We start from the raw sequence: 18,810 nt of genomic DNA on the forward strand, positions 1-18,810 counted from the left end.
CCAAACTGCAACTACTACTACTATTACTACAGCAGCTAAAGATCCTCAAGTTGGTTCTTTTTGAGAGTTTGGTCAGTGATGAAGTATGTTTCATCTTGGCTCATTAAAACAGAGGCTAAGTGTTGGCAGAGAGATGCCAGGTACATCCCTGGATGCTCATTTCTGCAGGGAAAACAGTATGCTGCTTTCCTAAGTGTCACAAGTGTGCTGTTGTGGACTGAGAATATTTTGTGCTATTTTCATCTGAAAGCTTGTTTGAGGTCTGACAAGGGAGTCCTAATCTGGAAAACACTTAGTAGGAAGGTACATACATGCCCCTTACTGCACTTGTCCCAGTTTCTGCAGCAATGGGTAAGTGTGACTCCTCCCTTACCCACTACTTCTCTCCTCATTGGTTGCACACCCCCACACACATACTGTGTTTTGGTCTCAATTTCAAGTGAATGTATTCCATATACTTAGATGAGGAGCAACAACATGGAACTGAATGGCCATATAAATAGCTTGCTGAGATATATTTGTCTACTTCTCATAAGTGAAAATGTTCCCAGAAATAAGTGGCTAGAGTTTTGCATATCCCAAGACAGAAATGGTTTCAGTATCAGAGTGTGTACACTGTATTGAGATACTTTGCATAAAAAGATAGAATTGACACTAGGTTGCACATACTTAACATGTTGTTCTGAAATCACAGTGATATAACAGTGTAAATCAAGCTACATACTGTCTTGGTGTTTTGTGACCTGACAGTTCAGTTTATTTCCCCCAGAAATTACTTTTAAATGAATTAACAGGTTAATGAATTATCACTTTTGTGCCTACTGATCAATTTTTATATCAAAAAGTATAGATATTGCATCAAGTTTGCAGATATTGCTTCAATATCTGTATCATCTATAGATACGTCATAGTATTTATGGCCTGGTACAAATTAGAAGAAAGGGGTGGCCAGAGACACGGCCGCAACAGCAATCCACCCCAAAAAAGGGCCCCAAACTGGAGCTCTTTCCTGCGAAGCCACCAAGGTGACATTTGCGCCCTGGGGCATCACAGTGACATGTCTTGTGCACCGCGCTGTTTGGATGCATCACACATGACATGTCACGGACGAGTGCACTGTATTGACGGTGCTGCATGAAGATGGTGCTGCCCATACATATTAGGGGTCGGGAGTATGTGGTTGCTGCACACTCACGAACCCTAAAATCGCTGCCGGCATACCACAAAGTGCCCATTTGTACCGGGCCTATGTTGGAAGAGTTTTTTTTTAATTCAGTATTAAAACTCAGCTACATAGTTTATAATAACCTTAGTGTTTCAAATATGCACTATCATGAGTTTAGCTTGTCCCAGACATTAGATCTGTACAAAAACAGTGAGATTCCAAACTACTGAGCATTCATACACAGTTTACTCCATTATTTTGAACTGATGAGTGCTTTTCTTTTCTTTACATTTGAATACATAAAAGATTGATGGGCTGATGATATTTTAAGTTCCTTTTTAGTTTTAGTTTTGAGCCTTTTGTCACACTACTATAAGGTTTGAAACCTTTTCTCTGTAAGTATGAAAACTAGAAACATTTTGCTTAAATGGAGATTTTCTAGATTGCCCTAGGTGTTGTTTCCAGGATGGTAATGTTTTGTCAGTAATTTTTACTTTCTAATTTGCATTCAAAAATACAGTTTTAAAGTTTCTGTGTTTTCAGTTTCATCAAGAAAGAGAACTTTTATGTCCAGCAAATGTCTGTTTTCCATGAACCCCTCATAACACATGAAAAATGTTGTATGTGCACAACAGGAATTAATAATTAACAATGACTTCCTATTGCTTGTGGGTGCGTTTTTGGCACATATGACAAACAGATGGGAGAGTCATAATTTTCTGCACAGAATTGTGTTTGTCAATTTATTTTCTGTCAAGAGGCTGTAAGATTTTTAACATCTCAACAATGCTCTGATGTATGTTAGGATGAGATATAGTGGGTACATTTCACAACCTCCTTGCAAGAATAAGGCTGCATGCTGGTACATGCTTTCTGAGTAAGCATGGCTAAACAAACCATGGAATTTCTGTCCATGATATGTTTGTTGTGAGGTCTGAACCAGATGCTGACAATGTTCTTGGCTAATGACTCTGGCTTGTCCAGAGAGAGAGAGAGAAGCCAAAGGGATTGGTTCATATGTCATGATAAACAAGCTGTAGATCTTAGGGTCACCATAAGTCAGAAATGATTTTAAAACAACAACAACAACAACAACAGATAGAAGAAACAGATGGTTCCTTCTGCTGGTTGGGCAGCATGCATTAGCGTACTGCTTCATTGTCTGAACATGGTTGTCTGATCATCCTATGGTCAGCCACAGCTGAGTGGGAAATTGAGTTCAGGGTTAATATATCCAGGATATATTCCTTGTCTTGCAGCTTGGCACCTAAGTGTTTGCATGCACAGTCTCTAAAATAAGCAAAAAGCTAAATCACTTTCCACAGAAGTGGTTGTTTTACTGCAAATACTGGAATAAAAATGTGGTTCTTGGCTTCATTTAACCTCCTCCCATCTCCAGAGCACCAATCAATCTCTATACTGAGTACTCTAGCAGGCAGTTACCCCATCATTACAGTAGAATTGCTCTGCAATATAATAACATTCTTCTTCCTGCTGTAAATCTTGAAATTGAAATGAATGCACATACACACACACACACACACACACACACACACACACACACACACGGGAATCTGTTTCTAACCAACTGGCACATATTTCCTTTAGCTATGAAAGGCCAACAATTACACAGTAGAAGCATATAGGATCCTGTGGATAGGTTTCACAGCAAGTTCCTGCTTTTGCTTTGAGTGTTGGCAAAATGTTTTGTGACTTCAGATTAGCCATAACCAACGGAGACTTTCCTTTCCTACAAAATAAAGATACAGTCTATAGCTGAAGGCTATTGCATTCAGTAGACAACATACTTTGTGGTTGTCATGCTTCCATGAGTGTATATCTTTTGAGCTTGGCTCATGTTAGGCATAAATAATCAAACTGTATATTTATAGAAGAAAAAGTGGGGAGAGCTTCATGTGTGGTGGGAAAAAAATCTGAAATAAAGTTCAATCATTTCGTGCTTTGATCAAATTTTTGGTAAAGGTTTTTAAAATCTGCTGAAATCTTCTTTTTAAAAAGAAAATAAGAGAAGAGAAAAGAAAAGAAAATGGAAAGATATAGCTTGTGTTACGCTTGTGGCAAACTGACATATATTGGCCTCATTCTTTGCAAGCTGCAGCCCAATAGAGATGGTGTGTGCAGTCTCTTGGGTTTTCCTGATATCTCCTATGGAAAGACAAATGCCCCCAAGTCTCAAAGCTGGTAAAAGTTACCTTTGAAGACTGCAGCTCCCAGAATTTTCCAGACACCACACATTCTGCAAATTATAGTCCCCAAAACATAACCTTCCCAAACTCTGTTTCACTTGTGCCCATGGCTTTCTCTACCTGTGACAGCAGGTGTTTGGAACCACTTCCATTAATGGATTACTGGTTTGCAGTCATAACAGATCCATTTTGTTCCACTTTGATTTCCACATCTAAGGACTCATTCACACATTTTTGTACTGAGGAGATCTGAATCTCTACAGTGATGCAATATGAAGTTTACCATGATCAAATCTCTCTGTGGCATTTTTACCCTATTGCTGTTCACATTGCCATCATATCAATTTAAAATGGAGCCTCCATTTTGAACGTGTTTGATTGTTCTCGCCCCCTCTCCCATTGTCAATCAAATTATGCACATCTCTGCATTCTGCTTCCACTTTTACAGTTGGTGACATACCTCTGCTTCAGTTGTTGTGGGTAGTCCAAACACAAAAAATGTATAAATGTATAAATAATCCTTCTGATGCTAAGCTCAAGGAAATGGAGGCAGTGGTGGAAATATTGGCAGGTGTCTTCACTGGCAAGACCAGGTAGGATATGTATGGTCCACCCATCTACACATAACCCCTCCCTTCCTGTTTTGGAAGAATCAATTCAGAATATCCTGAATCAAATCAACAATGCATTCTCATTTGCAGCCATCTGCATCTTTTCAAAAGACGCGGAAAAAACTCTGGTATCAAATTACTGGCAGCACCCCCCCCTTTCAGCAAAGTGCACTGAATGCACCTGGTGCAAGTATGAACACCAGAGAAATAACCCAGGCTATTTCATAGTATGAACAAGCACTAAGCCAACTTGCCCCGGGAAGAAAAAATATAAAGTACTTTTACTAAGTTAATGCCTTTGGAGGGCGGGGGGGGGCAGGATACTGACCAATAGCTCTACCTAAACTCACTTTCATACATTCACCAGAACATCTGAACAAAGGCTGGGTGCATTGTAAAAGTTCTCCGTCTTTTATATTTGTCCTTATTTTATGTTTTAATTATGTTGTAAGATGTCTTGAGTCCCATTTTTGGGAGAGGAAGATGAGGGCGTAAGTTAAATAAATAAATAAATAAATGCATGAAATGTACTAACAAGGCTAAAGAATCAGTGCTGACACAGAAACTGGTGAGCCAACATGGGAAGACAGATTTTCCCAGTCCCATCATCCATCATTCTCTCACAGAAATATTTCAGTTTACTTGTATAAGACAACTCGTAAGCCTTGTTTTCATTTTCTGATATTTTGAGCATGGGATCTGAAAGCAACAAAAATAGCAGGGTAAATAAAATCAGTGTATTTTGTTTGCAACTGTGACCTTTATATCTCTGTGGTTTTACTGTGCTCCTCTCCATATTAACAATGAAAAATCCCTTATAGGGCTAGGCAACTATTCTTACATTCTGGATAGCTGAAAGTTAAGCTGTACAAGTCAACTTGCTAGCTAGCCAAGAATAACAGTTTTGCAGGAAGGTACTTTTTTGGTATTTTCACTTTACCAAACAGATCACACTGTTTGCTTTATTTAAAAATAACACTAGCAGTAATCCTGTAGAAGGAGATATTTTAACACTGAATAGCAGTGACCGTAGTTTAAATCCACTGCATCTTTTTTACTTCAAAAAATCTTATTCTTTTAACAGTTACAGTATATTAGGCCAACCAAAAAGACACAAAATTGTATGCAAACATTTGAGATACTCAGTCTAATAAAGAAGTCTGTGAGTTTCAAACTATATTAAGATTTTTGTTATTTGCCATCTAGTTGACTTTGATTTGTGACTGTGAATGGGAGAGCTCCAAGATCTCCAGTCATCTACTGCCCTGTTCAGGTCTTTCAGTCTCAGGGCTGTGGCTTCCTTGATTGATTGAATCAACCCATCTGTAATGTGGTTTTCCTCATTTCCTAGTGCCTTCTGGTTTGCTCAGTATTGATACTCCTCAATTTCCAAGGGGATGGCTTTTTTTCAAAACAGAGTGTAAAGGTTTATAGTATTGCATCTTTGCAGCAAGCTGAGAGTGATTCCAATTCAAAGCTAAGACTACTGGGTCATATGAGGTGTCCTATTTGTGTATCCATAGACACATCCTGCCATTACATCTCAAGACAGTGGTGTGCAGATGAAATGATTTAAAGATCAAGACATAATACAGTTATTAGTCTATAGAAGATTCCCATTTGCTGTGGAGGGAAGCCCCAGCGGCCAAACTGCGAGGCTTCCCGGCACAGCGAAAAAGGAGCGCCGAAATGGTGCTCCTTTTCAAAACGTCCCTCGCGGCATCACTTCCGCCGTGACACGTCTGGATGCTATGCGTCCAAGATGTCAAAATGGCGGCGCCCATGTGGATGGGCACTGCCATTTACGACGCGCTCTGCGTGTGTTGGGGCCAGGGCCGGTTAGGAAGGGGCGACTCTTCCTAACCCTACCATGCCCCTTCCTAACCCTAGCACGCACGGAGCACGTCATAAGTGGCGGTTTGTAACCCGCCATTGTCTTCAGGGAAATTTCTGGCTTTATCTGCTCAACCCATTGTTTTTTTGTTCTTGGCTGTCTATGGTACCCTCAGCACTCTTCTCTATTACTACATCTCAGAGGAGTTGATTTTCCTTTTATTGGATTTCTTCACTGTCCAACTCTTGCATCTACACATGGTGAGAAGGAATATAGCAGCTTGGACAATTCTGACTTTAGTGTTCAGTTACAATTTAGGATCTTGTCTGGTTCGTTCATAGCTGGCTTTCCCATTTTGAGTCTTCTGATTTCTTGACTGCAGTTTGAATTCTGATCAGTATTTGAACCAAGATATGGGAAATCTTAAACTATTTCAGTTGTCCAAAGACTTTATCACGTGGGGAAATGTGGGAGTTTAAACTGACAATAAGCTGTAAAAATTGCACGATTGGGGTGGTTTTTCACATGACATCACGATTAAAGAGGACTTATCCCGCCAATAATCAGGGAAATCTCTTAAATGATTTGTTTCTGGTTATTACCTGGTTATTTGGGATAAGTCCTCTTTTAATCATGATGTGCATGAAAATCTTCACCGCGATAATGTGCTTTTTATGGATTATTGTCAGTTTAAACCCCTGCTTTCCTCCCAATTTCCCTCATATGATAAGTTATTTGTGTACAGTAGTTCCTCTGTGGTCATTATTTTTGTTTTCTTTATGTTAACCATTAAGCCTACTTTTGCACTTTCTTCTCAGTAATTGTTCCAAATCTGAGATGTTTTCTGCTAGTACAGTGCACTTGTGTCATATGTGGGTGCACCGTATGTGGCTTTCAACATACACTGGAAGCCACACTGGAAAAAGCCCTTGCATGCCCCGGAAGAAGCAATGGGGCCTGTGCTGTGGGCTCCAGCATATGCGGTATTTCCCTTACACAGGGGGTCCGGAATGGATCCCCTGTGTAAGGGAAGGGCCCACTGTAATATGGTGTTATCTGCATATTTTAGATTGTTGGTATTCCTTCTACCTGTCTTTACTCCTCCTGAGTCTAAACCTGCTCTTCTTATAATATTCTCAGCATACAAGTTGAACAAATAAGGTGACAGGATGCAGTCTTTCCTGACCCCTTTGCCAATTTGGAACCATTGTGTTCCTCTGAATTCTGTTCTAACAGTAGCTTCTTGTCCCAAGTACAGATCAAGACTATCAGATGTACTGGTACTCCCATGTCCCAAGTGCCATCCATAGTTTTTCATGATCTATGCAATCAAATGCATTGCTATTGTCTATAAAGTGCATGCTGATTATCTTCTGGAATTCCTCCGAGTGCTTTTGCCCTAATATGTGCTTTTCCCCTAATGCTTAGGTTCCCTTCAAAATTCTGTTTTCTATTTTCCATTATGTTATGAGGGGAGCATTTTTAGTGGCAAGCTGGTGGCTGATAAAGGGAGGTAGCTGGCTTTTCCTGCATCTTATTGTGAGGTTTCTGGATAAGATGGATTATCTATAGCCAGTTTGGTCTGGCTTCAGAGTGGTTGTGGGATGGAAACAGCTTTGATCACCTTGATGGATGATCTATGCCAGGAACTAGAGAAAATAGTATCTGTTAGTTTTTCATGACCTTTAGGTAACTTTCAATGCCAGGCAGTTGCCATGGTGTTTCTTTTTTGGGATGTGATTTGAAGGACATTGTTTTACATTGGTGCCAATCCTTTTTTGTAGCGTGCATTCAATAGGTAGTACTGGGAGTGCATGCTGTTGTTCATTGTGAAATAAATAAATAAATAAGAAATGTAGTTTCTTGCCAATTCTAATACTAATACTAATAACTTTAGCTAGTATCCCAGGTAGCCTGAGTGTCTTAGACTATTTGCAAATATTTGGAGCTTCCTTATAGATTTTTCTTTTGGATGGGCAATTCTCATGTTGCAACTTGTGAACATACTGGGGAGTTGAATTAAGGGAGGAAGAAATCCTAACCAGTTTTGAGGTGGGAAGTGATAAAAGCAGGGGATGTGTTCTTGTTCCCCGAACAAGACATAAAGCAGCTCAGGTTAAGGTTATCCTCCCTGTAAATTTTGATCACCAAAATTGACACAAAGAAAGAAATGCTCAGTCTCAGATAGTCTTAGTATTAGCCAATACTATTCTCCCGCCTCTTCATTCTTTTAGTTTCCATGGAAGCCTATGTCTAATGATAATCTGGAAAGTTGGCAGCCATTACTCCACCATCTGTAAAGGATAAAGCTCTGTACAACTTTGGGTCTTGTAATACTTACCAAGAGCTATTTCTTCAGAAGCAGATAAATTGAATACTACAATAGCAATTAGTTCTGAGGATATGGCAAATGCCAGCATTAGTTTCAATTAGAACTTGGAAATAATGAGTCACAGGCAATGTAAATTGCTAATAACCAGTTACATTTTGGTAATAAGGCTAGAACAAAGTCACATTTTTTTTAAAAAATGAAGAAAAGTGATATTTCTTGGGGAGGTAATAAGTAGTAGATTGTAATTACTTTCCCAAAATTTTAAAGGACATTGCAGAGTGACAGGAATTTTCCAGGTTTATGCCATTCTCTTATCATTCCTAAGTTTTTCATCCTAAAAAAAACCAAACAAAAAGTAGTTTAAAAAGTAGTGGGTAACACAAAAAGCAGTGCAACTAGTTACTTTTTTAGCAGTGTCCCAAATAACTACATTGATTTGCTTTCTAAGCATGGGAAGAAATAACAGGGAAGAATTATTTTTAAAAAGTAACTTTCAAAGCTTCAGTAAGTTCATAGGTAAATGTAACACAATGGAAACTGCATTTTTACCTGAAATAGTGTTGCCTAGTTTACAAAATAATATTCAATGGATACATGCACCTCAGGAAAAATCTTGGCTCCTGTAACCTGAGGTAGTGAATTTTCTGAATTCATTTTTAGGACCAGCATCAAAGCTTCTACTAAATCTCTTTCCTAAGATACCTGATTTCACTTTCTTCTTCTGAATCCGCTTTCTCTAGTGATTAAGCACATTTGGATTATTTTCCCCACTTAAGAAATGCATTTATTTATCTAATTTCAGAATTGGGGGGGGGGGGGAGATCCTGAAAGAGTTTCCCTACTCCTGGTCTCTCCTAGGAGCGTTGTTCTCTACTGAGTAAATGAAACAAAGAGTGCTGTAGAAACTTAAAGCCTGGCAAATCTGGAGACCAGGGTTCAATTTTCCACTTGGCCATAAAACGCACTTGATGACCTTGGGGAAGTCAAATGCTCTCAGCTTCAGGAAGGCAGTGGCAAACCTCTGAAGAAATCTTGCCAAGAAAATCCCATGATAGGTTTGCCTTAAGGTCACTATAAGTCAGAAACGACTTGAAGGCACACGACAACAACAACAATAAAGTATTTAGGGTGTCACAAGACTATGTTGTGTTTAACATGCCTAACCCTCTGGAAATTCATACTGAGAAAGTCAGTTTCTGGTTTCAACATGTTATTTTTTAATATTATACAATGCAGTGTACCTGTTTTACCTCCTCCTCCTCCTCCTCTTCTTTTTGCCAAAAAAGTGATTTTGGGAACTTGGAGGGAGTTACAAAAACAGATTTGGGACCCACATGTGTTCTAAATAACTGCAGGATTTACTTTCCAAACACCAGAAGAAATCACAAAGAAGCAGTTTGCTGACCCCGGTTTAGCTCAGGGCAGTGATTGGCACTGACTCTCTGGTGCATCAGAGGGGAGTCTTTTTCTGTCTCCATATGCTGAGTATGGAACCTGAGATCATTTGTCTGTGAAGGGATGTGTTTGGACCATTGCGATATCCAAAAATGTATTAGAAATATAACACATTGTTAATGTATTGTCATTGGAGTTTGTCACACGGGCTATCCCATGAAAATTGTGCATTCATGATTAAGATTTTCACCCAACGTCATGGATAAAGTACCATTATTGTGGGAATATCCTGCGAAAATTGCACAACTGTGATAAAGTTTTTCACACGACGTTGCAATCAAAAGTGATTAAAGCATAATTAACCAGGGAATAACCAGGCAATAAACAGCAACAAATCATTGACGGGACAATCCTGTGAATGATTTGTTGCTGGTTATTCCCAGGATAATGACTGCTGTGTGTGAAAATATTAATAGTAATTGGGTGATTTTCATGGGATAAACCCCATTTAAACTTCCAATTTTACTGCATATGATAAACTCCATAGTCTGGGCCTAGTGTCTTCTCAGTAGATGAAAGAAGGTTGTTGGGTATTGGAATAGCATTCCAGTGGTCAAAGGGTAAGATTTAATTGCTCCTCACTACAAAAAGCAGAAGCAAAACAAGTACAGTACGTGCAAAATAAATCTGTATATGCAATTAATGCTAAAAATAATTTGTGCAGATTGAAGAACTAGTGAAAAATTGAATTCTTTAGAGCTAGAATTTTAGTTAGGTATGTGTGTATCTTATAAAGCATGAAATATACAAGGATCTGGCATGTGTTGGTTATTATTCCTTTCTCTCTATTGTTGTTCTGGATCATGAACCTTAAGAAGGCTGAGTATGCAAAGAGTGTCAAAGATCGGCCATGAAAAACCTTGCCCTGTGGTTTCTTTTGTGGGGGAATCATTTTTTTGAGATGCAAGATATTTAGTGCTCAAATCAGCCTCTGTGTTGGCTTGAAATGAAGAACATCATGATAAGGAGAAACATGGCTGTTCCTGTATGCAAGAAGGGTGCCGATGGTGAGGAGTGGGTGTTAACTTATAATATTGATTATGTATCTCTTCTTTTGCAGAGAGATGGTCAATGCATGGTTTTCTGAGAGAGTTCATACCATTCCAGCATGCAAAGAAGGCACCAAAAACCATAGTGAAGCTTGTTCTTGTTCCAGTCACCAGACAACACGGGCAGAGAGCACTAATCCCACACCACCAACAAGGAAGATATCTGCTTCTGAATTTGACAGACCTCTTAGGCCCATTGTTGTCAAGGATTCTATTGGAACAGTGAGTTTCCTATCAGATTCAGAGAAGAAGGATCAGATGCCTCTCCAGTCTCGGACACTTAGGACTGAAGCAGGGGATCAGTGCACAAGACTCTTAGAACTGGTGAAGGATATTTCTAGTCACTTGGACGTCACAGCCCTTTGCCACAAAATTTTCTTGCACATCCACGAACTTATAGCTGCTGACCGCTACTCCCTCTTTCTGGTCTGTGAAGATAGTTCCAATGAGAAATTTCTTATCAGCAGACTGTTTGATGTTGCTGAAGGTTCCACTTTAGAAGAAGCTTCCAACAACTGCATCCGTTTAGAATGGAACAAAGGAATTGTAGGCCACGTTGCAGCTTTGGGCCAGCCTTTGAATATCAAGAATGCTTATGAGGTAAACAAAGAATGCCTCTCTGTGTTTGGTTTGTGTCTGTGTGCATTTTATCAAGAGGGACTAGTTTAAAATAAATCACAAGAATAACAACAAAAATACCTTCTCAGGGTAGACAATCACCAAATCTCAACCATGGCCCAACTACCTAGCTACAGTTGACAGTTGTGGTTCCCTAGGATATTAGGCAAGCAATTAATCTTTTCCAGTTCTGCTACCTAAAATCTTTCAATCAGAAATACTACAGATTGAACCTGGTTCCTTATATATGCAACATAGGGAATCTGTCATTGTGTTGTGATCACTAGAAACTTTAGTGATTTTATCCCCCTGCCCCAGATAAAATACCTGGTACTACAACTATAGGATAGTGATGGGACATACATAACTTACATGGCATAGATGGTTACACTGCATAAAGTGGCCACTGAATGCAACTAGCAGTTTGTTGCTCATTTTGCTCCAAGTTCTTTTGGATAGATGTTTCTAGCTGTCTTCTGTCAGGCACTGAGGTAAGAGTGCTCAGTAGTACAAAGTTGTTAGTGTTAGGCAATGAGGCAGATCAAATACTTCATACCAAAATATCGAATTGGCTTAGAGAGTATAAAGAAAGGAAAATGTTACCTAGGCTGCATCCACATTGCAGAGGTTTGACACGACTTTGCATCTCTTCTTTTGCTCATTGGCCACCAGAAATGTTTTGGGATTCTGTGCTATGGAATTCTGGGAATTATAGTTTTTTGTGTCACCAGAAGTCTGCTCTGATGGTACAACAAATATAATTTCCAGCATTCCATAGCATTGAAGGCTGGAGGGCCATCTGTCAGGGATGCTTTGATTTGGATTTCCTGCATGGCAGGGGGTTGGACTGGATGGCCCTAGTGGTCTCTTCCTACTCTATGATTCTATGATTCTATGAAACATGGTAGTTAAAGGGGTATCAAACTGGATTATTTCTGTAGTGTGGATACAACACTAATGGGTTGAAGATTTGGCCTCTGTTTTATTGTTCCATAACCCAGGAAAAAGAAGAATTTATGTACTTATGACATTGAAAGTCCTTTTTTTTTAGTTTAGAAAAACTGTGTAAAAGTGATACTTTATATAGAGAATCGTGATCAGTCTTCTGGTTATATGGAAGAGCAAAAACACATGCAGTTCCTGAACTACAGTTTGGGAAAGTTGCTTTTTATTGGGGGGGGGGGTACTATATCTTCCAGAGGAGTCCTGTTGGCTGGAGGATTCTGGCAAAAGCAGTTCCATAGTATTCCAAACTTTGGCCAAAACCTGTGGAGTCTTGATTTAGGACAAAAGCCCTCAAGCCCTACTGAAAATGGTGCCTTTAACTAGTAGTTTTAATTGACTTGGCAGACCATCATGGTACCAAGGCCTTATTAGTCTCTTTGATAATCCATCCTAATCCAGTGTCTTCAATATTGCTCCTCAGAAAAAAGAAGAAGTCCAAGGTCAAGTACAGATATTCTGGACTGATCTGCAACCTTTCTACTGATCACTGGTTTGAGCTCATTTGACCACTAGAAATCTGCAAATCTTAGTTAGAGAACTTTTGATTTAGTGCATCATCTCAACTTTGCTCTCAGTACCTGAGAAGCAAAGAGCAGTGATTCTTAATGTCCATCCCTATAAATGTGGAAACTGCTTGTACTGTGAACTCAGTAGAAAGGGCCAGTAAGACAACAGTATTGTATGTTAGTTTTGGTATTATTATTATTATTATTATTATTATTATTCACTTGCTAATACAAGTTTAATCATGGTTCTTCATACATGACACATAATACCCCAGACAGAGATATAGCGTCTGGGAATATTTTTAATGTTAACACCTTCATCAGGCTTTTAAGGTGAGGTGGCTAAACATTTTTTCTATGTCATTTTTTGTGCTGTTTAACATGAATACTGCTTTTAACATATATAATATGACATGAGTTATGCACAATATGTATATAGTTGAGTCCGTGCTGTGTAACAGTGGAAGATTTTGGCATTTCCCCCCCTGAAATGGGTGGAGCTGATCTTTTTAGCACAACAGTACTGTGTTTAGTAAACTTTACCCTTATTCTCAAGAACAGATAATCTCCCAAAAATAGTTGTGCTTTGGGAAATGAACATATGGTCATGAGTATTCATAGGGGAGGGTGGGTAGTATATCACTGGTTTGGAGAACCTTATCTGTATATATGTGATAGGATTTATTTCATAAAGGATTTATTTCAGCCATTACTTTGTGAAATATAAATGTTAGGAAAAAGTGCCAAAAAGAACTTTTGGTAATGAAACTCAAGGCATTTCATTCTCAGCAACTTTGCCAAGTCTCTTATTGAGGTGTTTTGAAATTTCCATAATGACCTTTCCCTCCCCCCTTTTTTGGTTTCTTTATATATATAATCTTTATTACTTAGAAAAAAAGTCATTAAAAACAAAGAAAACAAAAACAGTTTAAAGGGTAAAATGAGAAATTTGTGGTTTCAAATTTTATATTGGCCTTTTCATTTTCCATTTTTGTTTAGCTCTTTTTGCAATGTATTTTGTTTTAAATAAATTGTTTGATGCTTTAGGAAGAGTTTGGCCTTGTCTGCACTGGCCAAATAAAGCATCCTTCTCCCGTTCTCTTTGCCAGGAGTCTGTACAATGCACAGCTCAAACCATGGTTTTGTTGCAAACAGTCTGGCCCATTCAACACCACACCTGAGGTATACTCCCCACACTTACTACAGAGTAAAATTACTGACCTTTTGCTTTGGATCTTCCCAAAGATACAGAGCCCTCCATTGTGACACCTATTGGTTATTCACAACATGCCCCACTGTACTCGCCAGTGTGGCCACTTTGTGTCAAGTCTCTCACTCTGAGGTACAAAGAATTGTCCAAACTTTAAAACTGAGGTATACTGGAGGTATACAGCCATGCGATCAGCATTGGGCACCTAGTTTTGACCTCAGAGCAAGTGATGTGTCACAGTGGAGGCTGTGCCAAGCAGCACAATGGGAAGTGTTGTAAACAGCCACCTTGTGTTAGAATTAGAATGTAATGGGAGGACATTGAGGTGGGTCCAGGTTTCATTCATTCTGGTGTATTCTGGCCCATGCAGTCAAGGCCCATGTCCTAAAATGTGGTTAGACATTCCTTAAATAATTATTACAGGAATATTTTCTCATAAAGGAAGTTTTATTAGTAAGAGGAACAATTAGTTAGTAGTTCTCAATCACTGATCCTTCAAATGTTTGGGACTTCAGGTCCAAGGATCTGATCATTAGCCATTCTTTTTTGGGCTTGTGGGAATCAAAGTTCAGAACATTTGGAGAACCAAAGGTTGGGAGCAGAAATACACAGAGTTTTTGAGAAAATGTCTATAATATGTACACAGTTGTATATTTTCTGCTTTTGACAGGATCCTCGATTCAATGCAGAAGTGGACCAAATAACAGGCTACAAGACACAGAGCATCCTTTGTATGCCAATTAAGAATCACAGAGAAGAGGTAAAGTGGTGGAGTATCAGTCTCTTTCTCTGTTACAGCATTTCCTGCTTTGTTAATTCCTTAAAACTGTTTTCAGCTTTCAGGCTCTGTCCCAAAGTACAACATTGTTTGTTCTTTCTTTTGGCTTTTCTTTTTATAAAAGAAAGACTGTCTGCATATGTTCCATAGAGTACAGTTTTGACCTCCTCCATAAACTATGCAGAATTGAAATGCAGCCAAGGGTTTTTTTTTCCTCCTTCAGTGTAGTCATTTTCAAATTAGCATTAACCATTTTTGGCAGTGTCTGTGTGTCTGCATTTTGGGTTTTCTTCTTTATTTTTGCAAAGTATCCAACTTTTATTTTGTTTCATTCATTCTTCCTTTTTAGTTCAACTAGAATTGTATTATAAACAAATTTTACATTCGTAGAAAATATATTCCTAAATAAGACTTCAGATGAAATGAACCTCATATACAACCCGGTTTATAGTCTAAAGAAAAGTAGAGCAGAATGAGCTATATAAGAAAATTATATAGCATTATTTTTAAAAATTGATATAATAAAAAAACCCAGAGATTTAATAGATTTTAGAAGACCCTTTCAAATTAAGAAAAACTCCCCACAAAATACCGGAGATTAATATAAGCTACTTTTTCATTTGTACTGTATATTTAAATTTATTATTTTCAAGTAAACTCTTACTGATTTTTGATTGTTATTAAATATGTGTGCATGTGTGTACAGACATATGCACACATTTATACAACAGTAATTGAAATCCCTGTAATAGGTTCATTTTAGGGTCACCATAAGTCAGAAACAACTTGAAGGCACACAGCAACAATAAAACATTTCAACAATAAAAAGCATAAAATCACTACCAACTAACCATTAGTCTAAATCTAAAGCCAATATAGATTGTAACTGAATTTACAATTTTAAATAATTTCAAGACATTAAAGATATTTTAAAAGTATTTTTAAATGCCTAGACTTAAGTTAAAATCATGTCCAAGCTTATTTAATTCAGTGGAATTAACTTCTGATAAAAGTGCATAAAACTGTGTCATTAGTCATCTTTCAGCATAAGGGTAGGTTTCCAATTTGTATGTTTAGCTGTTAAATTATATTTCATCTCAATTTTGCTGTCCATTAACCCAGCTTTTGTAAATTCTTCAGTTTGCCTTGGATTTCATCATCCAGAGTAACTGGATATTTTCTGTAAATCTGGCTACCTTTTGGTCTGTTCATGACTGATTCTGGTTCAACAACAACAACAATAATGCGACCTGAATATTTAATAACTTAAGCTGTAATCTTTCTGCACCACGTATCAAGATCAAGAGGTACTACCCGTTGTTCTCTACTATCCAGCAGTATAAAACACAGAGGGATAATTCTAACATTGCAGAGAAAACAAAACTTGAAAAAACTAATGCCAAGAGGCAGTATGATAGCTATGTTAAATACTTCAAAGGATATCATTTAGAAGATGGAACAAGCTTGTTTTCAGTTGTTCCAGAGACTAGAACATGAAGCAGTGGTTTCAAATTACAATAAAAGAGATTCCATCTAAACATTAGGAAGAAGGACTGTAATAGAATGGATAACAATCAAGAGAATAATAGACTTCCTCAGGGGGTGGTGAATTCTCCTTCTTTAAATGGAGGTTAGCTGGCCATCTCTTGGAACTGCTTTAGTTGTGCATTCTTGTATGATGTGGAGTTGGACTAGCTATCTCTTGGGATCCTTCTGATTATGATTCTATGATCTTTTTTTGTGGAGGGGGGGGAGAGTCCCAAAATCTCTAGATTGCAATGCCAACAGCTATTATGGCTGGCAGATTCTGGGAGCTGTAGTCTGAAAAAGTAACTTCTCCAGGTTCTGGAAATAATACCAAGGCAGTCTGGAGTAGGTTACCTCAAGAGCTTAGCCTAAATGTTTAAGTATAATTCTGAAATTACATTGTATCTTGAAATGCATGAGCTACTCTTCTTTCTTACTTTTTTTCATAACATATCTTCTCCATTGCCATTAGAAGTGCCGTCCTCCCCCCTTTGTTTGTGCTTGGCAGGCGCTAAAGCTGGCCCTGTGTCAATGGAGCAGACCATTGCATATGGTGATGCCTGGCGTCGGAAGTCTGGTGCATGAGGCCCATGTTTTACTCAGGACGGGCTTTCTTTAGACAAGCAGGCTGGAAGAAAAAATGATTGTGTCAGGCCTTTGGCTTGCAAGTCTACATTTCCCACTAACATTAACGAGGCTTGGCCTGTAACTATCATCTAGTCTGCCATCTTTGATGAAAGTAGAAATAAAATGCCACATCCCCCCAGATCAAGCTATTTCAAAGATATTAGTTTTGCTTGGATAATTATTTGCAGTTTCTGAAATGAAATAGGATGAGCTTAGATAGCTTAACTTTGTAAACACAGGCAGATTCCTGGCTGAAGCAAAGATGGTTCTTTTTCTGTCTGAGAATGTAAAATAATTCGATAAATGAACGAACTGGCAAAGGTTAGGAAGAATGGGGAGCATAGGGAATAGTGTGCTATATCGACTTCTCTGCATTTTAAGTGGAAAGGATTGCGTTTTGGAATGTTTCTCAGGGAAAGCTGGGTGTTTTTCCTCTTTTTGAGTTTCTTACCAGACGTTTTTACTCATTCTCGCCATAATGCTTCACTGACACATTTCTGGAATGAGCCTTGGTCCACTGAATAAATTCCTTGAATTACCATCTTCTTTTAGCTGCTTTTCCTATATTTTGTTTAAAAAGCTATAAACAACATAAAAATTCTCTGGTTTTCTGGTTGAAATATGAACAGCACCTAGGAAACAGGCATAGGTGTTTCCTAGCTCTATTTACATACATCTGCATAGATCTATTTAGCAGAATAAAGAAATTATGCGACATTTCTGAATGACGCCAACAGCAATCCAGAAACTGAAGGCCTTTCTACATGGTTGCTGAAATCATGTTGCAAGGACATTTTAGCCATCCTACATTACTCCCACAAGCAATACTTAAGTTTGCACAGCCATCTGTGAATATTCTGGGTAGGATCTAGTCCATGTCCTCTGCACTGATGTCTGCGAACAATTTGACACATTACGTGGTAGAGGCCATAACCTTGCCATGTAAAGGGAATTCAAATGCTGTTTGTTCCTTTGTCTTTGAGCCAAAATGGCAGGAACAGAACACAAGCATGACCTTTAAAAAGAAAAATGTGGGAAATAGGAAGATGATTCCAATATTTATGGCATCCTTCTCTCCCAAACCTCAAAATCATCCATATGCCACAATTTCTCTTTTGGAAAACCTTCTTTCCCTTTCAGTTTGTAGAAGATTGTGCAGGTGCACTGCCATGAAGAATAAAATTGCTGAAATTATTCATTGGTACCTTCAGGAAGAAACTTAATGAATAATTACATCTTTACCATAATATTGACTGAACTATACAATGCAAAATATGGCAGAATGGTTTTCTTGTGTTTGTTCCTAAGTAATTAAGCTAAATTGAGCAATTAATAGAGATGGTGTGGCATAGTGGTTTGAGTGTTGGACTATGATTCTGGAGACTAGGGTTTGATTCCTTGCCTGGCCATGAACCCCACTGGGTGACCTTGGGCAAGTCACATGCTTTCAGTCTCAGGGGAAGGCAATAGCAAACCTCCTCAAACAAATCTTGCCAAGAAAACCTGATGATAGGTTTGCCTTAGGGTCAGAAACAACTTGAAGGTATACAACAACAATAACGGTGAAGAACAGACTGGCAAGAAGGGGCAGCTTGAAGCCAGCCCTACTAAAGATGGATTGGGGCCACCGCAAACTATGCCACAGCCCCAATCCACTTTGAATATCCACTCCTATTTGGGCTGGGAAAGAGCTGGCTTTCCCAGCCCCACCACAGCCCCGGAGCAGCTTCAAGATGCTCCGGTGGTGTGTGGTATCTAAACATCTGGGTGGCTGCCTGGCTTCAGGGCAGCATTGGAGCATGTGGCGTACCCAGAAGCAGACTTATTTTGTTCGTCTGTTTCAGTCCTAAGTTAGACCTTCATAACTTTCACAGTTTGACATTCTT

The 18,810-nt window shown here is 38.7% G+C and overlaps 1 protein-coding gene across 6 annotated transcripts in view; it reads left to right on the forward strand.

Moving 5' to 3' along the window:
• The window catches only part of PDE5A (phosphodiesterase 5A), a 121,077-nt gene that overhangs the window by 14,070 nt on the left and 88,197 nt on the right, over window positions 1–18,810 (forward strand). For all 6 annotated transcript variants that reach the window (XM_042467871.1, XM_042467870.1, XM_042467872.1 and 3 more), the window contains exons 2-3: window positions 10,665–11,253; window positions 14,663–14,752. In XM_042467871.1, coding sequence (XP_042323805.1) covers window positions 10,665–11,253; window positions 14,663–14,752 — 679 coding nt within the window. The remainder of the gene's footprint in view (window positions 1–10,664; window positions 11,254–14,662; window positions 14,753–18,810) is intronic.

This window comes from Sceloporus undulatus, chromosome 5, assembly GCF_019175285.1.
Source record: "Sceloporus undulatus isolate JIND9_A2432 ecotype Alabama chromosome 5, SceUnd_v1.1, whole genome shotgun sequence".
In the NCBI taxonomy this organism is placed as follows: domain Eukaryota; kingdom Metazoa; phylum Chordata; class Lepidosauria; order Squamata; family Phrynosomatidae; genus Sceloporus; species Sceloporus undulatus.